The 24071-nt window shown below is 47.1% G+C and overlaps 1 protein-coding gene across 2 annotated transcripts in view; it reads left to right on the plus strand.

Moving 5' to 3' along the window:
• EXOSC8 (exosome component 8) overlaps positions 1-24071 on the plus strand; it is a 238937-nt gene that overhangs the window by 1694 nt on the left and 213172 nt on the right. For both annotated transcript variants that reach the window (XM_078657200.1, XM_078657199.1), the window contains exons 2-4: positions 10445-10481; positions 10724-10787; positions 12555-12628. In XM_078657200.1, coding sequence (XP_078513326.1) covers positions 10445-10481; positions 10724-10787; positions 12555-12628 — 175 coding nt within the window. The remainder of the gene's footprint in view (positions 1-10444; positions 10482-10723; positions 10788-12554; positions 12629-24071) is intronic.

Consider the following 24071-nt stretch of genomic DNA (forward strand, 5'->3'; position numbering starts at 1 on the left):
GAGCTATGGGTGTTCTGCAAGGAAATGGGGCTTCCTGTGAAGAGAAGGTCCAGGTAGGATCTAGAGACAGCCCTACTTTGTTATGAGCTACCCCGCTGGAGGCTAACACTACCAGATGAGTCTGAGGAAGGGGACTTCTCTGAAAGTGAGGGAGAAACTGAGAAAGATGAAGGGTTTCTGGCTTGTGAGCGGAGGCTGAGAGAGTATGATGAGGAGCTTGAGAGGGCTGGGACCAGGAAGGCCTTAGCCCAAGAAAAGGAAATGTGTGTAGGTCAGGAAGTGGGCTGGCTGGGCTGGAGGTGGAGTCCAGCTCAGATGGTGGCAGCAAAAATATGTTATCTAGTGCTGAGGGTGAAGTACAAACACCCAGAGATCTGGCGCCTGACTTGAAGGAGGGGATTAACATACACCAGGTGGTACAGGTTTATAAGGTAGCTCCCAGTATTGGGAGGGACACTGTACTGACTCTAGATGAGCGGTGCAGGCAGAGGGTTTCCCTCATGGTAGAAGCCCTGGTAGGTGATTGTGGGGTACTTGTGCGAGTCACTGGATGGTGAGGCAAAGTGTAGCTTAGTTAACTCCTGTGTGATTCAAATGTTAAAGAGCATATTTTAACTCCCTGTATTCCAGAGCTATGCCAACACCTGGTTGAGTGTAAATTCTCTGACTCCATGGAGCTCACTCTCGAAGCAGAGTTTTTGGTGGATTCCAGAGGGTCTGAAGAAGCCTCTGGGGTGATCCAGATGGAGGTGGTTCAGGTTTTCCCCAAGCAAGTGAGGTAAGGAGGGATGTGGTAGCTCAGATAAGTCCCAGAGTAGTGGAAGGGGTGTAGGTCCCAACTCCTGTCGCGGAGGAGAAAGAGTGGGAGTGAGCTATGTCCTGAGGTGCCCGAAACCCAGTGCAAGGCCTGGTTGGTTCCATGAGGGAACACCAGGAGGGGGCCTAGTCTGTACCGGGAGGCCATTCCCTGAGGGGGATCCTAAGGTGTCAGATAAGCTGTGGGGGAGGCTATAACAAGTGTCCCACCGGTTCTGGTGTCTGGCAGCACCTCTCCAGTGGGGAGGGTACCCGAGTCCAGAGAGAGGGGTGAAGGGGGTACACAGTCCCCTGTGGAAGGACCAGTGGGTCGGGGGTTGTGCCAGCTCTGAGGTCAGAGCACCCCAGGACTGGCCTTGGTGATCCCACTTCTGGCCTGGGGAGACTTCAGGCTCTGTCAGGTGGACAGGAGGCTGGGGACCTGCGCCTAGCAGTCTCTTGCACAACTCCAGAGGAGTGTGTTTCCCTTAGGGGTGGGGGGGGGAGGGGTAAGAGCAGTGTTTGGTGTACTCCACCGGAAGACCTGGATTGCCAGGCACAGGTCCAGCCTGAGGGTGCAATCCTGCTCTGGAGGGCCAGGTTCAGGGCGTCCTCCTGACCTGGAGGAAGGGGAGACTGCTTACAGTGCCCCTACTGGTTTGTCTTTTGGGGGCATTGCTCCAGGTGGGAGGGTGCAGGGGGGTAGTGAGAGGGCAGCCTCACCTCTAACACCTGCCCATCCTAAGGGTACAGATCCCAGGCTGGTGTACCAGTTGTAGGATAGCACCCCTGAACATGCGGGCAAATTGTGTAAGACACCTTCCACAGGTGCCCTGACAATTCTGGAATGGGGTACCGCTCCAGGTGGGAGGGTACATAGCCTCAGGAAGGAGGATCGGGTGTGGAAAAGCCCACCTCAGTCTCCTGTCCTGCTGCCGGGTAGAGACCCTGGGCTGGTGGGCAAGTGTCGGGATGCCATCCCTGACCTGACAGAAGGGAGACTAAACAAAGGGTGCCAGGTACCTTGAGCTACCGGATCCCACTCTCCGACTGAAGCCACAGGGGTTAGAGAACCATGAAAGGCCTAGCTCTCAGCACTGACAACTATCAGTGGCCCCTGTGGCTGGCTGTCCTGGTGGGCTAGGTGGCCCCTGGGGGGGCTTACAGGAGTCGCACCCCGGGGGTGGACTGGGCCACACCACAGTGTTGGCCTTGTGTGTACTGTCTGCCTTCTGGGACACATCTGTTAGCATAATTAGTTTAGTCGCTGCACAGATGAGGTTCACAGGTGAGAAGGAGGGTTCCCCATGTGTTAGCTTAGTGGGCCCTGAGGGTATGGACGGAGGGATGCAACTGGGTTCAGCAAGGTGTAGAACCAGAACGTACCTCTGCTGTTGTGTGCAAGGTGTAGGTTCTATCGCCTCAACCAGTGAAGTCCATCAAAGGATTGATTAGTCTACCCTGGCTTTAGGCTGGAGTAGGGTTGTTAGACCTGGCTTTTTCAGCGGGTTTGTCCCCTGACTTTTTGCTTTATGACCTCCTATTTTTTGACCCTGTTTTGATTGGTTTTATGACTCTGGGCACTTTACCACTGCTGATCAGCGCTAAAGTGCATATGCTCTCTGTGTAAATTGTTATTATGGATTGGGGTTTCCATGATTGGCTTGTTTGACCTACTACTATGTCCCTAGTACCGTGCACTGTGAGTGCCCAGGGCCTGTAAGTCAAATGCTGCAAGTGGGCTTGCAGCACAGATTGTGCCACCCACAGAAGCAGCCTTGCAAAAAGGTCTAAGGCCTGCCATTGCAGTGCCTTTTTGCAGTCTAGTACTACCTTGTCTGTGGCAAGTGCACCCACTTGCCTGGCCCTAAACTTCCCTTTTCGTACATGAGTCACCCCTAAGGTAGGCCCAAGGTACCCCTGTGGGCAGTGTGCAGGGAATGTGAAAGGTAGGACATGTCCTGATGTGTGTGGCAGGTCCTGAAAGTGAAATACTGCCAATTTCATTTTTCACCATTGAAAAGATATGTCGTATAGTATAGAATGAGGAGTTCACTAATAACATCTTATAAGTATAACTGCCCATGGGAACAAGATAGGAAAATGGAGTTTGGAATGCCTGAACTGAGAATATAAAGATGCATCTTTTATCAAGGATGATTTTTAAATGCTCTGTTTGAAAATTCCCCTTTTAGAAAGTGGATATTTTCTTGCTCAGCCATCCAGTGTGCTACTGCTAGGTTTGTGTATTGACTGTCTGGCTTTGGAGTGACAGGGGCATGGGATGTGCATTCTGTTCAGACAGCACATGAAGGGGGGGGGGGTGGGTGAGGTGTGTCCTGCCTTTCCAGGGTGAGTCAGGGCTGGGCTGAATAGACCTGGGCTGCATTCAAAGTAGGGGGAAGGAGATTTCTTTCACACCTGAATGGGCCTGGTCTGCCTTACACAATGCTGTCTCCACCTCCTGCCGGGTTGCTGCACCAGAGAGGACAGAACTGGTTTTGACTGAGCACAGAGCCTCTATGACACCAGAGATCTAAGGGAAATGGACTGTAAATGTTAGGGCCCAGACCCCTTAACTGTATATTTATTCTGGGATTCAAGAGGAACCTTTGCCAATGTGAAGAGCTGGAAAAACTGAGAAGTACTGCCCCTTTGCTGTGTGCTGACTGGGGTTGGCCTGCAGTGGCTGTTTCTCCCAAGGAAAGGACAAGGACTTGTTGTATAGCGTATTAGGACCCTAGTGTAATTTTCCTGATTCATGCCCTTATATAGGTATAGAATATCGTATCCTTATATAGGCATAGTAATCATAACCATATTAAGACATAGCTCAAGTAGTCCTAATACGGCTTGGCTACTTCCACTAGTTCCGAAAATCTACAACGATTTCTTTGAAAAACCCGCCTTCAGCAGTCAGGGACTTCCCCCTGCATGAATATTAATTTATCCAAGAAATCATGGAGTTTTCAGAGAATTAAGTCTGTAATGACGTTATTATGTCCAATCTTGCGTCAAATTCTGCACCTTCAAGGTATAAATATGCCCACACTTGTCCAAACAAAGCAGTTCGACTATCTACTTGCCCGACGCGCTCCTGCAGCAAGTGCCGAAGGAAGCCGACCCTCCAGCAGACGCACTGAGAGACGCTGTACTTTCTCCAGCCGAGAAATCCAGGTCCAGTGTTTCCAGGCTACCCTTGCGGGTTGCTGGGAAATCGAGTCCTGAGAGAGGGAGATACAAGACCTCCGTCATTCTAAACCAAGGTACGGAGCTGATTAGACCCAAGAGACTTCTTGGAATAGATTCTTGGCAAAGAATACTAAAACTAGGCTACACCTTACTTACTTCTTCCCGTGTACTAGACCTAGGTTAGGTACACCAGGGTAGGTGTATTTTAGAAACACCAGTTGAGTACTTTTAGTCATTATTGATCACTGTATGTATTTCATGTATTTTATGGCTTAGAAACCATATCATGCTTTTACAATATTATTTTATAATACTCTCCGTACTGTACGCTTTGTACTTTACCACAAGTATTACAATTGCAGCAGTTCATTTCTTATGCTTGAGAAAGAAGACTGTTCAATTAAAACCTTTTATTGAAAACGCCCGTCTCTCTATTTCTCTGCACCTCTAGTGAAACTAGGCATGCACGAGTGACTGAGTGAAATAACTATCTATTGTTTCCGCGACTCTAGAGATGTATTTCTTATTCTTGGGAAACAAAGTTGTCATGTTTTAAGCAGTTATCAGAAACTAATCCCTTCTTGTTCATTCGAGAAAGTTTCTAGTGACCTCTGAGCTAGCGGGCACACACACAATTAAGTCTAGTATATTCGGTAGAGACCTAGTCGACTTCAGTCCTACGTCTGAACTACAGGATATACTCTTCCAATGCGCAAAGCCTATTGGGAATATAGGAACTACACTACAGACTTTGCTGTGTCCCCTGCTTGAGGAAGATCTCCGAGGGCGTGCTTCCTGATGATTTACAATTCATTAAAACTGAATGGAGAGAAGACGGAGGTGATGGTGTTTGGAGGGAAAGAGGATGTTTGGTCATCTAGTTGGTGGCCAGACTCATTAGGAGCCTGCCCCACCCCTACCTCCTCTGCTAAAAATCTAGGGGTCATGATTGATCCCGCCCTCAACCTGGACAAACAGGTTAACAGAACCATCTCTACCTGTTGGGGCATCATCTACATCCTCAGAAGGATTAGACATTACCTATCAGTGCAGGCAAGGAAACAGCTTACAGTTGCTTTGATTGGCTCCAGGCTGGACTACTGCAATGCGCTGTATGTGGGACTGAACAAAAGTCTACTGCAGCGCTTGCAGGTAGTCCAGAATGCTGCTGCCAGGTTTGTCCTGGACCTTCCCAAACGGGCCTCAGCCACAGCGCCTAGAAAGCTATTACATTGGCTTCCTGTGGAGGATCGTATCCGCTTTAAGACCCTGTGCATGACCTATAGGGCACTAGCTAAAAACAGTCTTACGGGTTTAGGATCCATCTTGTTTCGCTACACTCCTGTTAGGAATCTACGCTCTTCGAGTAGACTTCTTCTGTCAGCCCCCCGTTTTAGGAGAACTAAATGGGGGGTAGGGCTTTCTCCACCTTGGCGCCCAAATGGTGGAACTCCCTCCCTTTGGAACTAAGATCCCTTCCCACTCTCCAGGCTTTCAGAAGAGCCTTGAAGACCCACCTTTTTGTGCAGGCCTATATGTAATGGTGATAAGCTCCTGCTTATGATATTAGTTGTTAGGCGCCTTGATACCTTCGGGTTATTGTCTGCGCAATATAAGTTTTACTCACTCACTCACTCACTCATTCCTGTTCTGAAGTCTCAGGGACACAAAGACTTCACCCCCAGTACCCTGTGAATCCTTTGCTGGGAGTTCTGACCTGCCAAGAAGTGCCTACCAGTGTTCTGGGCCTCTGAAGGTTTTTTCTGGGTCTGGGAACTGCAAAAGACGAAAGAAAATTGACGCATCGCCTGGTTCTGACGCATCACAGAGGAGCGAGAAGAATTTCAGACGCAATGCTGCAGTCAAAGAATCGACGCAGCGCCTGCCCGCGGCTGAAGTGTCTGCTGTGCGACGAGTCCTGTACACAGATCTCTGATGTCCGAGATCACGGCAGTGTCTCTGACGCAGGTCCTGCTGTGTAAGAACTGACGCATCAAAGTGACACGACTGGAATTGTCGCAGCGCATCCCGGATCTTCAAGCATTGCATCTTTCCGGATTGTCACGCATCTCCTCGAGGCGCCAGGTCTGTCGAATCACTGGGGAACACAGTAACAAACCGATGTATCACCTCCCCACGCAGCAAGAAACTGACGCATAACCTCCTGTCTGGTAGGGAACAGACACCTCGCCTCCACTGCGCAGCAGTAAGGAACCAACCCATCACCTCCCCCGGAGCAAGGAACCAACGCATCCCCTTTCATGTGTGTAAGGAACCAATGCATCACCTTCCTTGCGACCCTTTTTGCTTCTGTTTTTGACGCATCCAAAGTACTTTGTGTTGAAAGTGTTGCATCCACCATTTTCTATGAACAGAACTATTTCTACCTTTTTATAAGTCATATTTTGATTACCGTATTGTGGGTTTTTGTCGTTTTGGTCTTGCTTGGTTTAGATAAAGATTATTTATTTTATTAAATTGGTGTGGTGTACATTTGTAGTGTTTTCACTGTATTATTGTATGTGTGCACAAATGCTTTACACACTGCCTCTGAGATAAGAGTATCTGTTCATTCCAAGCTACCAAGGGGGTGAGCAGGGGTTATTTTAGAAGTGTATCCCCCTTACCCTTACTAGGAAGAAGGGTCCCTACTTGGACAAAGGCACAAACCTTTGCCAACTAGAGACCCTCATTTCTGCTTATATGATGCTTGTTCTTCTTTTTTCAAATGTGAAAATCCTGTTATTTGATCATTTTATGTGAAATCACATGTGAATACAAGACAAACAAGCTGAAAAACATCCAAAGTATTGTCGAATTGAAAAATGATTGGGGGGACAAATAGCTTTACAACTAAATGGAGCAAAAGGCACGAATGCAGTGTGAAAGAAGTTAAAAAGTGATCGCAACTGAGACAGAATAGTGTGATAGACACTACCTTACAAGAGCTCCGATGTCCAACACCTCTACAGCCATAAGAAGTCCATCTAAAATTAAACATTTGAAAGAAGACATTTGTCATCGTTGCAACCTTTATGTTGCCGTGTTAGAGGAATAATTTGCTCACAGGTCTCCATCACATATTTCATTATGGCTGGTTAATTCCTTTTATTGTACATGCACAGCATCAACGACTGACCGCAATTTGCAGAGAAATAACACATACTTTTTCTGGTCCAGGTCATTTGGTTACATTCTGCTTTGTCGTACTTAAGAAAGAAAATACCAAACTTCACTAATACTAGTTTCTATGACTTAAGTTTCAGTTAAATGGACCAGTTGATCAATTTATTTTGACATTGTAACTGTACAGTAAGAACTGATAATGGCGATTATGCCCACATTTTTAGATAAAAATTGAGAGAATTTATCCTTGAAACAATAAGAAAACTTTGAACATTCCTATAGGGCCATGTTAAGCTGTGCTGTTAATGTAATGACTTTATTGCATTGTAATGTCTAGGACGAGGGACATTAAAGTACTGCAGTTTTGTAGCATCAGTTATTTCAGATGCACAAGCATTTGAGTGCAACACCATCTGTTTTGAGTATTGGGTGGCATTAAATTGAAAAAATAAATAACCTAAAACCTGCATTAAAGCAAACCATGCTGAAAGCTTAATAAATTGTTTGTGCGACTTCTGAGGGGGAGCAAGACAGACTCCCTGCACGTTATCTATCCTATATTAAAAAAATACGAAGCCATGGATTCCACTGTGTGCCGTTGTTACAAAAAGAGATGCAAAATTAACTGAAGGTAAATGTATTTTTTCTAGGCTTCAACTGCATCTATCTGGTTGGTGTGTGTGTAGCTTGTTAGATCTTAATTAAAACAAAGACTATGTAGGTGAATGCAAAAACAAGCAACGGTTTGATCTGTATGGGTAGCTGTGGTGGTGACTAAAAAATACTTGGTGTTCCTCATACAATGTCAGAACGGGCAAGAGCATCGGCTCCGTGGTTTTCAATTACACTGGCTGGCAAAAGAAGTTGGAGAGAGCCTGGCGGAGGCAGTATGATACATCTGCCAAGCAGTCCTATAGAGAAGCAGTGAAGGAATATCACAGGGAGATTACGGCAGTGAAAAAATCCTTTTTAGCTAAAAGGATTGAGGAAGCTGACAATTCCTGCAAAGAGATCTTTAAGATTGTAAAAGAATTTATCTCTCCCTCCTGTTGTGCTCCGACGTCTGTCTTTTCTGAACCATGGATTTCGGAGCTTGCGGCATTTTTTTCTAATAAAATTCGTACCATCCAGTCGGCCTTGCAAGGAGCCCATAATATCTTAGATCGTGGCTCAGTGGCTGACGGCTCTTTTAATCCATGGTCATATTCATCTGTATCAGACACAAACATTCCTATTCTGGACTGCTTCCCTGTTTTAGAGCTTCAGGCCTCGCTTGATCTATTGTCCAACCTGAAATCTGGCTCTTCACTTGACCCTTGCCCTGCCAAGTGTCTTGCGACCTTGGCGCCTGCCCTGAACTCAATTATCAATCCTATGATTAACATGTCTTTGAGCTCGGGAAAAGTCCCCTCATCTTGGAAGCAGGCCCTTGTTCTCCCCCTTATTAAAAAGCCGAATGCAGATGCCAAATTGCACTCCAACTATAGGCCAATCTCCTTGTTGCCCGCCCTGGCCAAAATTGCGGAAAAGCATGTACATTCCACCCTAACCAGCTTTCTAGAGGTTAATTCCTTATTACATCAGTCTCAGTCGGGGTTTAGATCTAACCTGAGTACCGAAACCGCGTTATTTGAGGTGACGGAGGCTGTAAAGGAAACTCTTGTCATGGAAAGGCCTTGCTCATCATGCTTGATCTGTCGGCTGCTTTCGACACCGTTCCCCACGACCTTCTCCTGACAAGACTCTGGGAGATTGGCCTGAGGGGAACGGTGTTCGAATGGTTTCAATCTTTTCTGGCCGACCGCAGACAAACGATGTGGGCCCCCCCATTTGCCGCCCCTATGCCGCAGCTTGAGGTTGGAGTCCCGCAGGGCTCCATACTCAGCCCCTCCCTTTTTAACATCTTTATGTCACCTTTGGCGGCTCGGGTGGAGGAGTTAGGGGCTCAGGTCGTGTCCTATGCGGACGATACGCAGCTCCTGTTCACTTGTGACAGGGGCTGTGATTTCGACGGAGTAGCCATCCGGAAATGTTTGGAGTTTGTGTTTGATTGGTTTGGGAAAAGCGGCCTCAAATGCAACTCGGACAAATCCGAGATACTGTTCTTTGGCTGCCCTGCAGACTTAAGATGGAGGCACTGGTGGCCTGCAAACATGTTTCCCCCGGCAATCGATTCTGTCACAGCTAAGAATCTGGGCATGTTGGTTGATAACACTCTTTCCTTCACGGCCCAGGTTGCTGGCCTGACGGGGAAGTGTTTTGCCATATTAAGGATGTTAAGAAAGTTTTTGCCATATCTATCTTTGGAGCACAAGAAGATCACGGTGCAGGCCCAGATAGGATCACGCCTGGACTATGCTAACATCCTCTACCTGGGCCTTCCTGAATATCTGTTGACCCCTCTGCAGATAGTCCAAAATTCGGCAGCCAGGGCAATCTTTGGCCTTACTAGAAGAGCCAGGGCGAGCAACCTCCTTGTGACTCTGCACTGGCTGCCGATCCGAAAGCGCATCGCTTTTAAGGCTTTAACTATAGCCTTTAAGGCGCTGGTTATTTGCAGAAAAGGGTCAACTTCTACCTACCATCTAGACCCTTGAGGTCGGCTGCCCAGGCCAATGCCATCGTGCCGTCAGTGCGACGTGTGCGCTGTGGAGGCCGCTCTTTTAGCTACCTTGCCCCTCGTCTCTGGAACACTCTGCCCCTGACGCTGCGAATGTGCTCCAGTTTGTTTGCTTTTAGAAAGGGACTTAAAACCTATCTCTTTGCTCTGTAGGCTGTCTGTGGCTTTTGGTGCCGCATGGCTGTATGATGTTAGTTGCTGGTGTTTGTGTGAGGATCTATAGCGCCGGGACGCTCTTTGAGCAGCTGAGCGCTTTACAAAACCCCCAGTAACATAACATAACATGTGAGTTTGATATACAGGCCACTCAACAGATTTTCGCGATGCAGTCTATCATGTATATCGAAATTACATATTGGCCACTGGCATCACCGTCTCTGAATGATGTTTGAGTATTTGGTGTTCCTCTACAGAGTGTGAAATGTATTACTGTAAATGTTTTGTGACAGTTTCCCCACACTATTTATGACGATCCTGTGTTTGTTTCAGTTGACTGCACCATACAGTATTTTAATATGTACATGTCCTGCCAACGTATGAAAAGCATATGAACATAAATGCATGTATTTACTATGTGATAACTGACACTGGGCACCTACAATAAGATATCTTTGAGAAATACACCTACTATACCAGGACTTTTAATAGTCTAGGTTTTTGTATCCAAAGTTTTTATTCCAGAGCCTAATTTACACCGTTTTTTTTGTTTAGAACTGTTGAACCTCTGGAATATTACAGAACATTTCTGGTGAGTTCATAAAATCAGTACCTTAATTATATTCTATGTTTGTCAGACTCCCTTTGTCCGTGTTCTGCTGCGTGTCTTCCAGACCACTAACACAGTTAAGCTTCTCATGATGCTAAAGCCTAAATATTTACTTTGTTGGAGCTAGTTAAATAGGCAATGGTAATTTATGGTCTTTCAAACATTAAATCCAGCTCTAACAATACTGTATAGCTGATGTTTATAAGCATTTTGTTTGCATTTAGAAAGAGAACTGTCGACCAGATGGACGAGAGCTTGGTGGATTTAGAACTACAACTGTTAACATAGGTAAGAACTGGAGTGATTGGCTGAGCTTCTCTTTAGCACATAGAAGCATCACTTGTTTCCTAAAGTTACTTTGAAATTACTGTTGACTAGTGTGTCAAATAGATGATGTATGTCTGCTCATGATAGTTTTCTTCATATTGAAAGTCCATAACAGCAAAACAGCTCTCCGTTGCAGTCTATAAAGCCAGATGTGTTGAAAACCGAGTTGAATTTTGCTTGCCTTTGTTATGTATAAGGGGAAATATCAATTCATGACCTTAGAGGTATGGTGGCTGCCGAAAAACTTTTTTAAAAAAACCAGAATAGTGCTCAAAGTCCTAACTGTAAAAAGGTCTCCTCCCACTGTCCTATACTGATAATGAACTGAAAAGAAGTTATCTAAAGTTTGTGGGACTGAACCTGATGAATGAGGATTTTATTAAATGTAAGATTGTGAACATGGTCAGTATCTTTGAAGAAATATTTTATTTGAAATTCTACATCAAAGTAGATAGTATTCAAATGTTTTCTTCATGTCATGTTGCCTAGTTCTAGTTTTCATTACATTTCATATTGTTTGTTTGTTTTTTTGACCATCCACAAGACTAGCAGTCCCTCTCTATATTGTCATTTGACTGACTTTGCTACCTCAGCTCTTCCTGTCAGGCAGCCCCTGGATGACAGTTGTTGTATGAGGTCTTCTGTTCTCGATCAGTGTAGACACGGCACACGATCTCTGGTGCTTGTAGTGCTTCAGTGACATGGCCTGGAGTGGAACATAATGTTTTTCCCTACTGCATGCCATCCTTCGTTTTTCACTTTCTGGAATAATTGTAAAATCATGGGTGAAATCTCCTCAGTATTTTCAGGTAAACTCGCAGTTGTCACAGTATGTACAATTAAAATCACTCCACCATTATCGGACATTTTTCTGGTGAGTTATGGATATGCAATCTAATACAGCAGATTCTGAAATGTGGTTACAGCAGGAGTTTTATCATTGAGGAGTTCGACAATTCAGTGAGTTATTTAATAAACTCACAGTATTCCTTGTACTTAGTGTAACTTTTAAACCATATTTGGAGATGACATGGTGGGCATTATTTCAGGTGGCATTGGACTTGTGCCACTGTGAAAAATGAGACAACCTTCTTTGTACATTAGCACACATGGCTCCGTCACCTGAACCATATTACCACTTACATTTCCATAAAAGCATGCCATTTGGAATTGTCAGGCTTCCTTGGCAAGTATCCTGTATTCCAAAGTGGATTGCCTATTCAGAACTGTTTATATCTAAGGTAGAATTATAATTTACTTCATTCTACATAGTGCAAAGGTAATAGAAAGTGTCTTTCTCATTTAGGATGACACGGGTTGAACAGGTTAAAGCTGCAGTTAAAAGCTAAAACCCTAGCAGGTTGTTTGTTGTAAACATGTTCGTTCACCCAGGGACATTTATAGGTGGTTCATTGCACTGAAGATAAAATCAGAGGTGACGGACCAAGTGTCATAAATTATACTAGAATGAATTTGTGATCTAGCATTTGATTTATGTTTGTATTCCACAATATTAACTGTATTACCTGCATGTCTGGACGACTCTGTTTCTTGAAGCTGCTTCATAATGACTACCAAACACGGACTTATTATTTGAAGCCTATTATATTGCCTACAGTGGTCAATCATGCTGCAGCATACGTACCAAATATTTAAGAAATAGCTTGTTCCCTAAATTGCCTTTTTTATTGATTGTTACAGTGTTGGCATTTTGTAATTTCTTTCCAGGTTCTATTACTACTGCAGATGGGTCTGCCTTGGTGAAAATTGGAAATACCACTGTGATCTGTGGCATCAAAGCAGTAAGTTAATGTTTACTTATCCCTGAAACGTATTGCTTCTCTTTAATATAGCATAATGGCGGCTGGGCTTGTCACTCATTCTCGCTGGTCTCTTTAATGTAGGTGGGTTCCTGAAGCCCTGCTTAGTGCACTCATGGAATCTGAATATGCTAGTATTACTTCTATGAAATGGATCTTTGTTGGTATGAGACATCTAGTGTGACAGTGGAGGAGGGAGGGGAAGAGGCAGCAAACAGTGGAAGAGACGGAGTAATTCAAGGGAGCGAGAGAGGGGGAAAAGAAACAACAAGGGGGAAAGGTCATGAAAAGGTTGCATGGGGTGGCAAGAGAGTGGATGGGCTGAGCCGGGGGCAGTGGGGGAGCGGGCAGCTCAAGAGACAGTCGAGCGAAAAGAAAGACCGATCGAAAGATGGACAGAGAGGAGTGAAGGGAAGTAGTACCCGAGAGAGGGAAGAGAAGGAAGACCATGAAATGAAGCACTGGTGGAGCCTTTAAACCAACTCTGTTTTCCAGCACTTCCAACACAAATGCGAGCTCAAGGTCTGCATCCAACTTATATTTCACCCGATGCCTAACAAATGTAGGTCAAGCCGTGACTTCGCCTGTCTCATGCGTCTCAGACTGCAGAGAGGCCAAAAGCATTGGGTTCAACTGCAATCTCCATCCACAAAGTTTTACTTTATGGATAAACAAGTAAATGTGCTCTTAAAAGGAAATGGTAAAACTGCAAACGTCATATTCAAGCGAGCCTTAAAGGGAGGCAGATAACAAACGTGTGCATAAATTACCCAGCCAAAGCCGGATTATTATTTCAACTCGATATGGATGCCTGTTCCACCCTCACCACAGTCACCACATACAACGCGTATGCTGCTTCCCCATGAATAAAGTTCCGGAGCTTTTAATTAGAATTTTTTATGTTCGTGAAAAGAAAAGGAAAAAAAACCTTACAACTGACCCAAAAGGAGGATAATCTACTCCACAAATCAAATAATTCGCTGAAATTCAAAGTGTAAAAGTAGCGACTGGTTACCTCTCTGTTGGGCGATGTGAACGGAGCGCAGTCAGACCTCAGGCTGAGGTACAGAGCACAATGCATCGACTATATCTGACCAAGCCCGGCTACAAATAGCACTTCTGATTTCTTGTACTGATCAAGGTTACGATTTTAATGCTTGCGTAATGCAGACAACATTCAGCCGTGACTGGCAGGAAAGACATCTGATGAATGTGCTTTTAGACCAAACTAAATAAACATAGCAGGAATGTGTGCGCAACAGTGAGAGGCAAATGTGCACTTGCGAGGAAATTTGCCTTCACCTTGCTAGGAAACAAAAGTCCACAAAGCCGTAGGGTGAAAAAAGTCTGTATAAGCAAGGGAGGCGTGAATCGAAAGGTGAGTCTGCCCAGCTAGAATGCGATTTGATGAATCACGGAATCTCAACTGGAAAACGATTTTCCTACAGTGACTAAATAGCAACGAAAACACGTCACTAAGGCTCTACCTCCCATCACCCTTTATGTTATGCCAAGATGTGTTCAAGAACGTTGGGCACAACAAAAGAAGCCGAGTTGTTACTAAGCATGGGCGCAAAATCCGTTCCGCTTGCGGATTTTGCGGATTTTCGGCAAATTCGCGGTCCGCGAAATCCGCGAATTTGCCGCAAAATCCGCGAGCGGAACGGATTGGGGGTCAAAAGTTGAAGCTGACGTTTGTAACTATTTTAGAATGGCGCCGGCAAGCTGCCAGCGCCATTCTAAAATAGTTACAAGCGTCAGGTTCAACAGGAAGCACTAATAGATAAAATAAAGCAGGTGCTCGAGTTGAAGCTCTGAATTTGAGCTTCAACTGAGCACCTGCTTTATTTGATCTTTTAGTGCTTCCTGGGGCAGAGGGCAGAAGTGCACGAAAAACGAGTGGGGCAGAGGGCAGAAGGGCACGAAAAACGAGTGGGGCAGAGGGCAGAAGGGCACGAAAAACGAGTGGGGCAGAAGGGCACGAAAAACGAGTGGGGCAGAGGGCAGAAGGGCACGAAAAACTAGTGGGGCAGAGGGCAGAACGGCACGAAAAACTAGTGGGGCAGAGGGCAGAAGGGCACGAAAAACTAGTGGGGCAGAGGGCAGAAGGGCACGAAAAACTAGTGGGGCAGAGGGCAGAAGGGCACAAAAACTAGTGGGGCAGAAGGGCACGGAAAACGAGAGGGTGTCAGTGATGAACCAGAGGGCGCATTGCGTTCTCGCACAAAAAAAACCCACAAACACGCAAAGCGCCCCGTGAACACGGAAAGCGCCCCGCGAACACGCAAAAATAAAAAACAATTGGCAAATTCGCCCATGCTTAGTTGTTACTAAAAAAAAACAAGGAGGCACGTCTGGCGAGTGGTGTGCGCACGCTGTAAGGGTGCCTGCAAGCGATGCACTTAATGAGCCATGACGAGAAGAAAGCCAGATGGCGCCCGTGTGCATACCCGTGCGCGTAACCGCACACTTTAGGATGCACAAAAAGCGTGTGGTCAGCTTTTTAAAGCCCCATTACTAAAAGTCTTTCAAGGGTAGCGCATGCGCGCTGCCTCAGGAGAGACCTAAAAATGGGGAGGCCTGTGATGCTTCTTATTCTTTTGTTTTCTGCACTCTACCAAACTTGCGGATCACGCACGCCACGTCACACCACCATTTGTCTATGCCTCGCATCAGACTTCAAAGGATCCGCTCCTCCGCCCCTGCATCAGACTTAAAAGGAATGCGCTCCCGCTCCACCCCCACAGCAATGCCAAGAGATTGTCTGTTCATCCCCATGGATCACCATCATTACTTGTGGCCTACAAACTACTCCCATTATAAGCTCAGCATGCAATTGTTCGTGTTTCCTTTCCCTTAATCAGCGCAGCGCCTCTTCACGGCCGCCCGCTTCATCTTTCACACCAGACCACTTACATTTTTTATCGTATTTCCTGATTAGTGCCCACATAGGTACATGCGACAATGCGCTAGTCCTTCCATCTTAAACTTGTTTTTCCTTGCATTACAACCGAAATAAACACAGAGACAACAGAGGAATTTCTATTTGCGAGAGCTGACTCTGCTCTGATGCTCCACGACGTGCTGCTGTGCTGCCACTCTGCACCACACATTAACTGTGGCCACTGCACGGTGTCTGCAACAAAAGGCAGAACCACTCCTCCTATAAACGTAGCACGTCTGTGCTGCTTCTTCAACCATGGCCTGGGCTTTAATCAACATGCAAGCATTCCCATAATGTGCGAAGTCATCTTTATTTAGTTTCAGCTACAGCCCCCTCCCCCCCAGTAACAGATTTGCTTTCGGCTTGAGGCGATGTTTTGGGTTTTGTTTTAGTCTAGCTTCCCCGCATTTGTTAGCCCGCATACTGCTGCACGCCTCCCACTGCTGCACGCCTCCCACTGCTGCACGCCTCCCACTGCTGCATGCCACGCACTGCTGCACACCTCACGCCGCACACTGTTGCACGCCATGCACGCCTCACACTGCTGCACGCCTCACACTGCTGCACGCCTCACACTGCTGCACGCCTCACACTGCTGCACGCCTCACACTGCTGCACGCCTCACACTGCTGCACGCCTCACACTGCTGCACGTCTCACACTGCTGCACGTCTCACACTGCTGCACGCCTCACACTGCTGCACGCCTCACACTGCTGCACGCCTCACACTGCTGCACGCCTCACACTGCTGCACGCCACACACTGCTGCACGCCACACACTGCTGCACGCCACACACTGCTGCACGCCACACACTGCTGCACGCCACACACTGCTGCACGCCACACACTGCTGCACGCCTCACACTGCTGCACGCCTCACACTGCTGCACGCCTCACACTGCTGCACGCCTCACACTGCTGCACGCCTCACACTGCTGCACGCCTCACACTGCTGCACGCCTCACACTGCTGCACGCCTCACACCACCACCACATCACTCCGGGACACCACCACATCACTCCGGGACACCACCACATCACTCCGGGACACCACCACATCACTCCGGGACACCACCACATCACTCCGGGACACCACCACATCACTCCGGGACACCACCACATCACTCCGGGTACACCACCACATCACTCCGGGTACACCACCACATCACTCCAGGTACACCACCACATCACTCAGGTACACCACCACATCACTCAGGTACACCACCACATCACTCAGGTACACCACCACATCACTCAGGTACACCACCACATCACTCAGGTACACCACCACATCACTCAGGTACACCACCACATCACTCAGGTACACCACCACATCACTCAGGTACACCACCACATCACTCCGGGACACCACCACATCACTCCGGGACACCACCACATCACTCCGGGACACCACCACATCACTCCGGGACACCACCACATCACTCCGGGACACCACCACATCACTCCGGGACACCACCACATCACTCCGGGACACCACCACATCACTCCGGGACTCCACCACATCACTCCGGGACTCCACCACATCACTCCGGGACTCCACCACATCACTCCGGGACTCCACCACATCACTCCGGGACTCCACCACATCACTCCGGGACTCCACCACATCACTCCGGGACTCCACCACATCACTCCGGGACTCCACCACATCACTCCGGGACTCCACCACATCACTCCGGGACTCCACCACATCACTCCGGGACTCCACCACAGCACTCCGGGACTCCACCACAGCACTCCGGGACACCACCACATCACTCCGGGACACCACCACATCACTCCGGGACACCACCACATCACTCCGGGACACCACCACATCACTCCGGGACACCACCACATCACTCCGGGACACCACCACATCACTCCGGGACACCACCACATCACTCCGGGACACCACCACATCACTCCGGGACACCACCACATCACTCCGGGACACCACCACATCACTCCGGGACACCACCACATCACTCCGGGACACCACCACATCACTCCGGGACTCCACCACATCACTCCGGGACTCCACCACATCACTCCGGGACTCCAGCACATCACTCCACCACTCTGGGACACCAGCGCATCACTCTGGGACACCAGCGCATCACTCTGGGACACCAGCGCATCACTCTGGGACACCAGCGCATCACTCTGGGACACCAGCGCATCACTCTGGGACACCAGCGCATCACTCTGGGACACCAGCGCATCACTCTGGGACACCAGCGCACCACTCTGGGACACCAGCGCACCACTCTGGGACACCAGCGCACCACTCTGGGACACCAGCGCACCACTCTGGGACACCAGCGCATCAGTCTGGGACACCACCGCATCAGTCTGGGACACCACCACATCACTCAGCCCAACTACAAGAGCATCACTCAGCAGCACTGTCTTCGCTTGCTACCAACAAGCATTGCCGTAGCCAATAGGACTCGCATTAGGAAAGTGTAAGCTATTGGCTTTGTGAATAACAATGCTATTAATTTATATATTTTCAAAGCCAACACATATTGGCATTTACAATACCAATAGCTCACACTTTCCTAATGCGAGACCTATTGCATTGCAAATGCTTGTTTTTCTCTGCAGCAGGGGTGGGAGCACTTTAGTTTTATCTCCCACTCTCCAAAGGTACATAGGGATCATGCACCTCTGTCTCTTTGTTGGGCTACCATAGGATTTGCTTCTTGCACTTGGCAAATATTTAAATTAGGCACAAATATCTTGGTGAGGCCTCTTCTAGACAAAGTCTGCCTTACTCAAGGCCATTCGGCCAGCTGACTTGCTCCCCTATTCGTTAGATAGCAACCAGATCTAGACTGGAGCAAAGACCGTTCTTTTACAACTGTGTAACTTTTACAACTGTGATTTCCAGGCTCCTCTGTGCTTGTTTGGTCTGAGGACAAGTGGCAGCAAGGTGAGTAGACACTTGCCCTCGTCCTGTTGACCTGCCAAGTCTTAGATGTTAAGTTGAACGATAAAAACTTGATACCGTAGAGTTCATGTGGGAACAGTCAGAACAATGAATTGTGGCAGTGGGTGCTCACAGGTACAATGCAGTCTTGTCCTTGGAAAGAAAAAAAATGTCATGAGCATGAGATGTAGCTGTTCAATAGTTATGACCTCACATATAGTGATGCTTGTACAGCTTCTCCAGTGTCTCACAGCACCCATTGCTGAAAGTGAAGTATTTTCCAGACCGAATCTAGATTCAGGGGACTATGTAAATTGTCAAACACGCGGAAGTGTGTGAAGAAGTATCCATAAGAAATAGGTTGGGGTGGGAGTGGGAAGTTTGTGAAATTAATAAATGCAGTTTACCATTATATACTGTTTTCATTGAGGTTTTTACTTGTAAAAAAAAAAGGAAAAAGTGGGAGTATTCAGACAGCGATCCACAAAGAGTCAATGAGGGTTTATGGTACATTATCACATTCACAGAAATTTTAGCAGTTGTTTTCAGCTGCCCAATTATGATTTTCAGTCATGCCCATATCGGGTATATGTTAAAAAACAAAGGTATGTAAATATTGGTGCTACACATTGTGTGTGTCCCTTTGTCTATCCTTCAGTACAATAAATTGAATTTGATCCTCCATAGCTCCATCAACTCTTTCTCTCCACAGACATCCTCTGCTTGCATCCAACCCATTGCTCTGCTTTGCTTGGCTAGTAACCGAGCCAAGCGCATACGGTTTTCCAAGACCTGTCTTTATTTTTGGAATGAAGACAAGAAGTCAATAAGCAATTGAGCATTTAAGGTGAACCCCGCATGTCTAGCTATTATTTTACATATGTCAGTTCACTGCTCTTGGACCATAAAGTGTTGGGCCAATCTTGATTCCATAAATTCCAGCCATACTCTTGCACATAGAATAGTCTATCGACGGTGATACATTTAAATTGCTCTAATCTGTGTATGCTGATATGTTTTTAAAAATGTGTAAAGTTATGCTGGGTGTTAATTGAACCATTTGCACAAGATCTCAGCAGCTGTCCCACTGTGAATAGGACTGATTCTTCCATCCGTTTCTTAGTGTTGTCCCAGACCTGAAGTACTGGGGAAGACTACGTCAACAACTGGAATCTCTTCTACTGAGCATTACTTCGTCAACTGCTCAAGCATACATCCTCAAGTGTACAGTTTGTATTACTAGGGTTTGGTATGTAGCCACTTCAATGCCACAACCATGTGTTGATGCTCCACCACCCAGTAGTAGTGTATAATACATTAGACAGATAAACCACCAATGTATGAGACTGCTGGATGATGGGTGATCAGATACAGGGGTTGTGGCTCTTCCCAGACCGTACACATTTCATTAATAAAGGAAACCAAATTTGAGTCCCTTGGTAATTTAAAATCCGCCAATTTCCAAAGAAAACTCAATTTGTGGATTACAGGACACTGCCTGAGTTTCCTTCACAATAATAGACCTATTGTGGAGGATTCAACTCTTTATTTAGATTTAACTCCAGAAATTTGAGGATTTTCATTTACTGTTGAATGCTACAAAAGACCAAAAGCCCCTAAAGAGTCCACTAGAGATGTAAAAGGGAGTTCTCGAAAATGTCATCTTAATGACAACCACCCTCCCCATTATTACTGGGAGGGATCTATCCCATCTCTATATGTTGACCATTATCCCCCAGCTCATCCACTGAACATGTGATCATGGAACGGCTACTCCGATTGTGGGATCGTTATACCTAAATAGTCAGTTAGTTTAACTGCCCCCCACCCCCCGTTCTCCCACCACCAATTTCCGAGGAGGCAAAGTTTCCCATTAGTGGAAATACCTGTGACTTAATCAAATTGAGTCTAAATCTGGCCTTGGTTAGGGGTGGTTGGAGGGGTAATTTTACTCCTTTTTAGGTCTCGACTAGCGTTGCAGCGCAGAATTGGCAGCAGTAGTAATTTGGCAGCGTCCCTCCCCTGGACGCTTCTTAGGGTAGGCCAGAGTGCACATGTTGATGGGTTTAATTTGCTCCTCCAAATTCAGGCGATTACGTGTTTTAAAATGCCCTGACGGTTCGAGGAAAATTCATAAAAGCTTTGCTTCTCAGAAAATCCAATGCGATTTTATCCTAACTAAAAAGTGTTTGTTTACAATAATCCTACATAGTAGTTAAGGCTTTTAATGTATGCAGGATACACTCTCTGTAAACCTTCTTGAATTTTCATTTTTTTTTTTATAAAGTCTTTTTATTGAAGAAAAAACAAGAGGAGATATTACACATATCAGGTGTCATACTTAGAATACATTACAACATTCGGCAGGTGAGGAAGTAAATGCAGAGAAATCAATACACAGAGTATGAAACGCTAACATAATGAAATATATGAAACGGAGAGACAGTGCGGTCGACCACGCCGATAAGCTACAGTCTGCAAAACCCGTCCACCCACGATTCAGGATAATTAAGACCAGAGTAGACACCCCGATAAGTGAGAGAACTCGATTCAGGATAAACTACCCACCTCTCTTAAAAAGGGGAAAGAAAATAAAAAGGCCATAGAACTAAACAAAGACAAAATAAACCCCCCCACCCTGCACCCCTGCAATGGCTACGGCCCAACCCCACTAGCAGCGTGCCTGTCGCCCCAGAACTACCCTAAAAGAAGGAAGAGAGTGGAGGAGGAGATATCAAGCAGGCCCCCGGTCTCCCTTACCCCCCGCCAGAAGCAAACTACCCCTAATTATAAACAAGACCGTATTAAGCAACGATTACTAACCAACCGGGGGAATTTTGGAGAATCACCAGACTCCCACATCATTATAGACTACAAATCCCATGTCAAATGAAACCATTTCGTCAAACCCAGACAGTCAAATTCAACCCTGGCCACTCCGATTTTTCGTGCGAGCCCTCTCCGCTCGAACCGCCATCTCAATAGGAGAATCGAAACGTTCAATAAAGTCAAAGTCAATTTGGTGGGAAGGAAGCCAAGACATCAGTACTCTTAAGACCACAAGTCAAACGGAGATAACTGTCCACCAAAGATAAGTCAAAAGAACGTGGTTGCGCCAAAAGAGAGGAAAAGGACGATGAATCACTCCGATAGTCACTGAAAAACTTAGTAAGGCGTAGAAGATCATCTCTGTCCATCTTGGGCGGTATCGGCATTGAGCATACTGAGCTTATGGTGGTCCCAGGCTCGCAAGCTGCTGTTTAGGAGCGGACAAAAACACCAAATCTGGCTTCTGCACGGGCCCTCAGTCTCAGGCATACCCTGCTGCGCGGGTAACACAGCTTGTTTAAAACGTATCGAAGGGTCGTCGTCCGGTCTCAGGCTGATAGAGTCAACTGTTACAACAATTTTCTGGATGATGGCAGTGACCTGCGAATGGAGAGCCCCAATGGCGGCCATTACGGTCAGCAGCGACGGCATAGTCTCCACCCGCTCCATCCCCTCTAGCAAAACAACCGAGCGGGCCTTGAACCCCGGAGGTCGACTACTCCGGGGTAACAGGCACAGGTGGGGCCGATGGCAACGGTGGGCGCTATCAACCTTGCAATATTGACACCTTCGCCTTCGGCGAGGATCCGAGCCCGTCGACCCCGGGCGGGCAGCAAAAATCTCCGGGCAACGGACCCCTGACCACAGCAACCGGTGCAGCACGCCGTTGTGTCTTCGGAATCAACCGACCATCGTATCGCCATCCAAACCAGTCAGGATGCACTCCACTTAGGGGGACCGGACGCAGCCCAAGTCTCGAGGCCGATGTTGTTCATCTCCAACCCGGATGGGTTAGAAATCGAGGCCCCGGCTTTCGCGCTGGGTTAGGCCGAGAATGAAACACGGCATATCTTCATTATTCGAGAAGATGGAAATCTTGGGATTGCACCTTTAGACTCGGTAACACTACAGCTACACCGGAGTCCGGTGCGAATTCAGGATAATTGTCAGGATTTGCGAGCTGCTGGCGGAGGTCGGCGGAGCCGGGAGCTTATGCGGCCCTCTTGGTTGCAAGCGTAGCTCCTCCTCGAATTTTCATTAATTTAAAGCAAATTAGGAGGTGTTTAAAATCCTCGGTTTGATTGTTTACTAAAATGCCTCTGTGTTAGAGGGGCGACTGGAGCAGGAGTAATGGAGTCAGGCTTTGAGAAGTGCTTTTAAAGAAGGCTTTATTTTAAGATATGCTCTTCGTTGTCTGCTTGTTATTCTTTCTCTTGCAAAGGCTGCAGGGTCCGTCTTTGTATGCTTCGGTGACGCCAGGCTGAGACTTGGCTGGTACCGATGGAACGCTCCAGTCCGTTCGAACCCAAAAACAAGAGAGAAACACAAGGGCAAAGGTTAGGGGAATTGTTCGGGACCTTTCCAATGTGAGGGACCGGGGAGTGAGGGACACCGAGTGGTAATTACAGCTGAGTCTCCTGTGCTCACGTGCTTGTGGAAGGGAACAGGGATGCAAGGTCTGTACAGGTATTTACACTATTTATAGGCGTGTTTGGTAGACTGACTACTCAGACCCACACAACCCGCAACTTTGCCCCGTACCTGTTCGAGCCATGCTCCTCCCGTGGAAGCGTGGCGGGGCGGCTCGTAAGGACGTTGGCCTCCTGGCGTACTGTTACTGCCTCGGTCGTCTGGCGTCTGCTCCGTCTCGTCTATTTCCTCCACTCTCCTCGGTCTCTCGGTTCTCCCTCTCTCGCACTCTCCGTCTTCGCTCTCCGGGGAAACGCCATCCGTCCAGTTCCGGGTTCCTCCTCCTTTTGACGTTCCTGCCGTGGTGACGCACCCGAGGGGAGGAGTCTCGTTCTGAGGGAGTCCTGGATTAAAGGTGCCGTGTCGGATTTCCTCTTTGGACGTCCAAGGTGAGTCCGTGTCGTCGTACCACTTGTTGTAAATATAAGGATTGACCTGCTGGTGAGAGGAGACAGAAATGGGTGAAAGGGGGGTAGCTGCCCACCAGTCTCTTATCGTGTCCGCTTCCGCATTGGTCCGTCTGTCCCTGCTACACTCTGATTAAAATAACACATTAGTTCTAAAAAGAAATGCTCGCAAACTAGCCATAATAGCCTGGCCTCGGCTTACTGCGTGTCTACAACAAATACAGTTTTATCGTCACATATATCAGGCTTACATGGGTATCTATTATATCCGTTAAGTAGGTGTGTCGTTTAGTCAGGTAAAGTGTTTGACCAATACAAATAAAATAACTGCTTATTGTAACAAAAAAAAGAAAGTTTTGAGAACTGATAAACTATTTATATACAGTAATTGGTTTTAGAAGCTGATTACACTGTTTCTAATGAGACTGACATACAGTAGCTGTCCATGCCACAGTGAGATTATTATAAGGGAAGGTATTGATTGACCATTGATTTATTGGGTTTCGCCTGCCGAAGGCTGCGCTCTGCGCAGCTCTTCAGCGCAGGTGAAATCCTATGTCGTCAATAAGGACTCCTGGAACGTCCCCCGGCTCTCATTGGTTAGCTCCATAAATGGAGGCTA

This window comes from Lissotriton helveticus, chromosome 8 (genome assembly GCF_964261635.1).
Source record: "Lissotriton helveticus chromosome 8, aLisHel1.1, whole genome shotgun sequence".
Classification (NCBI taxonomy): Eukaryota; Metazoa; Chordata; class Amphibia; order Caudata; family Salamandridae; genus Lissotriton; species Lissotriton helveticus.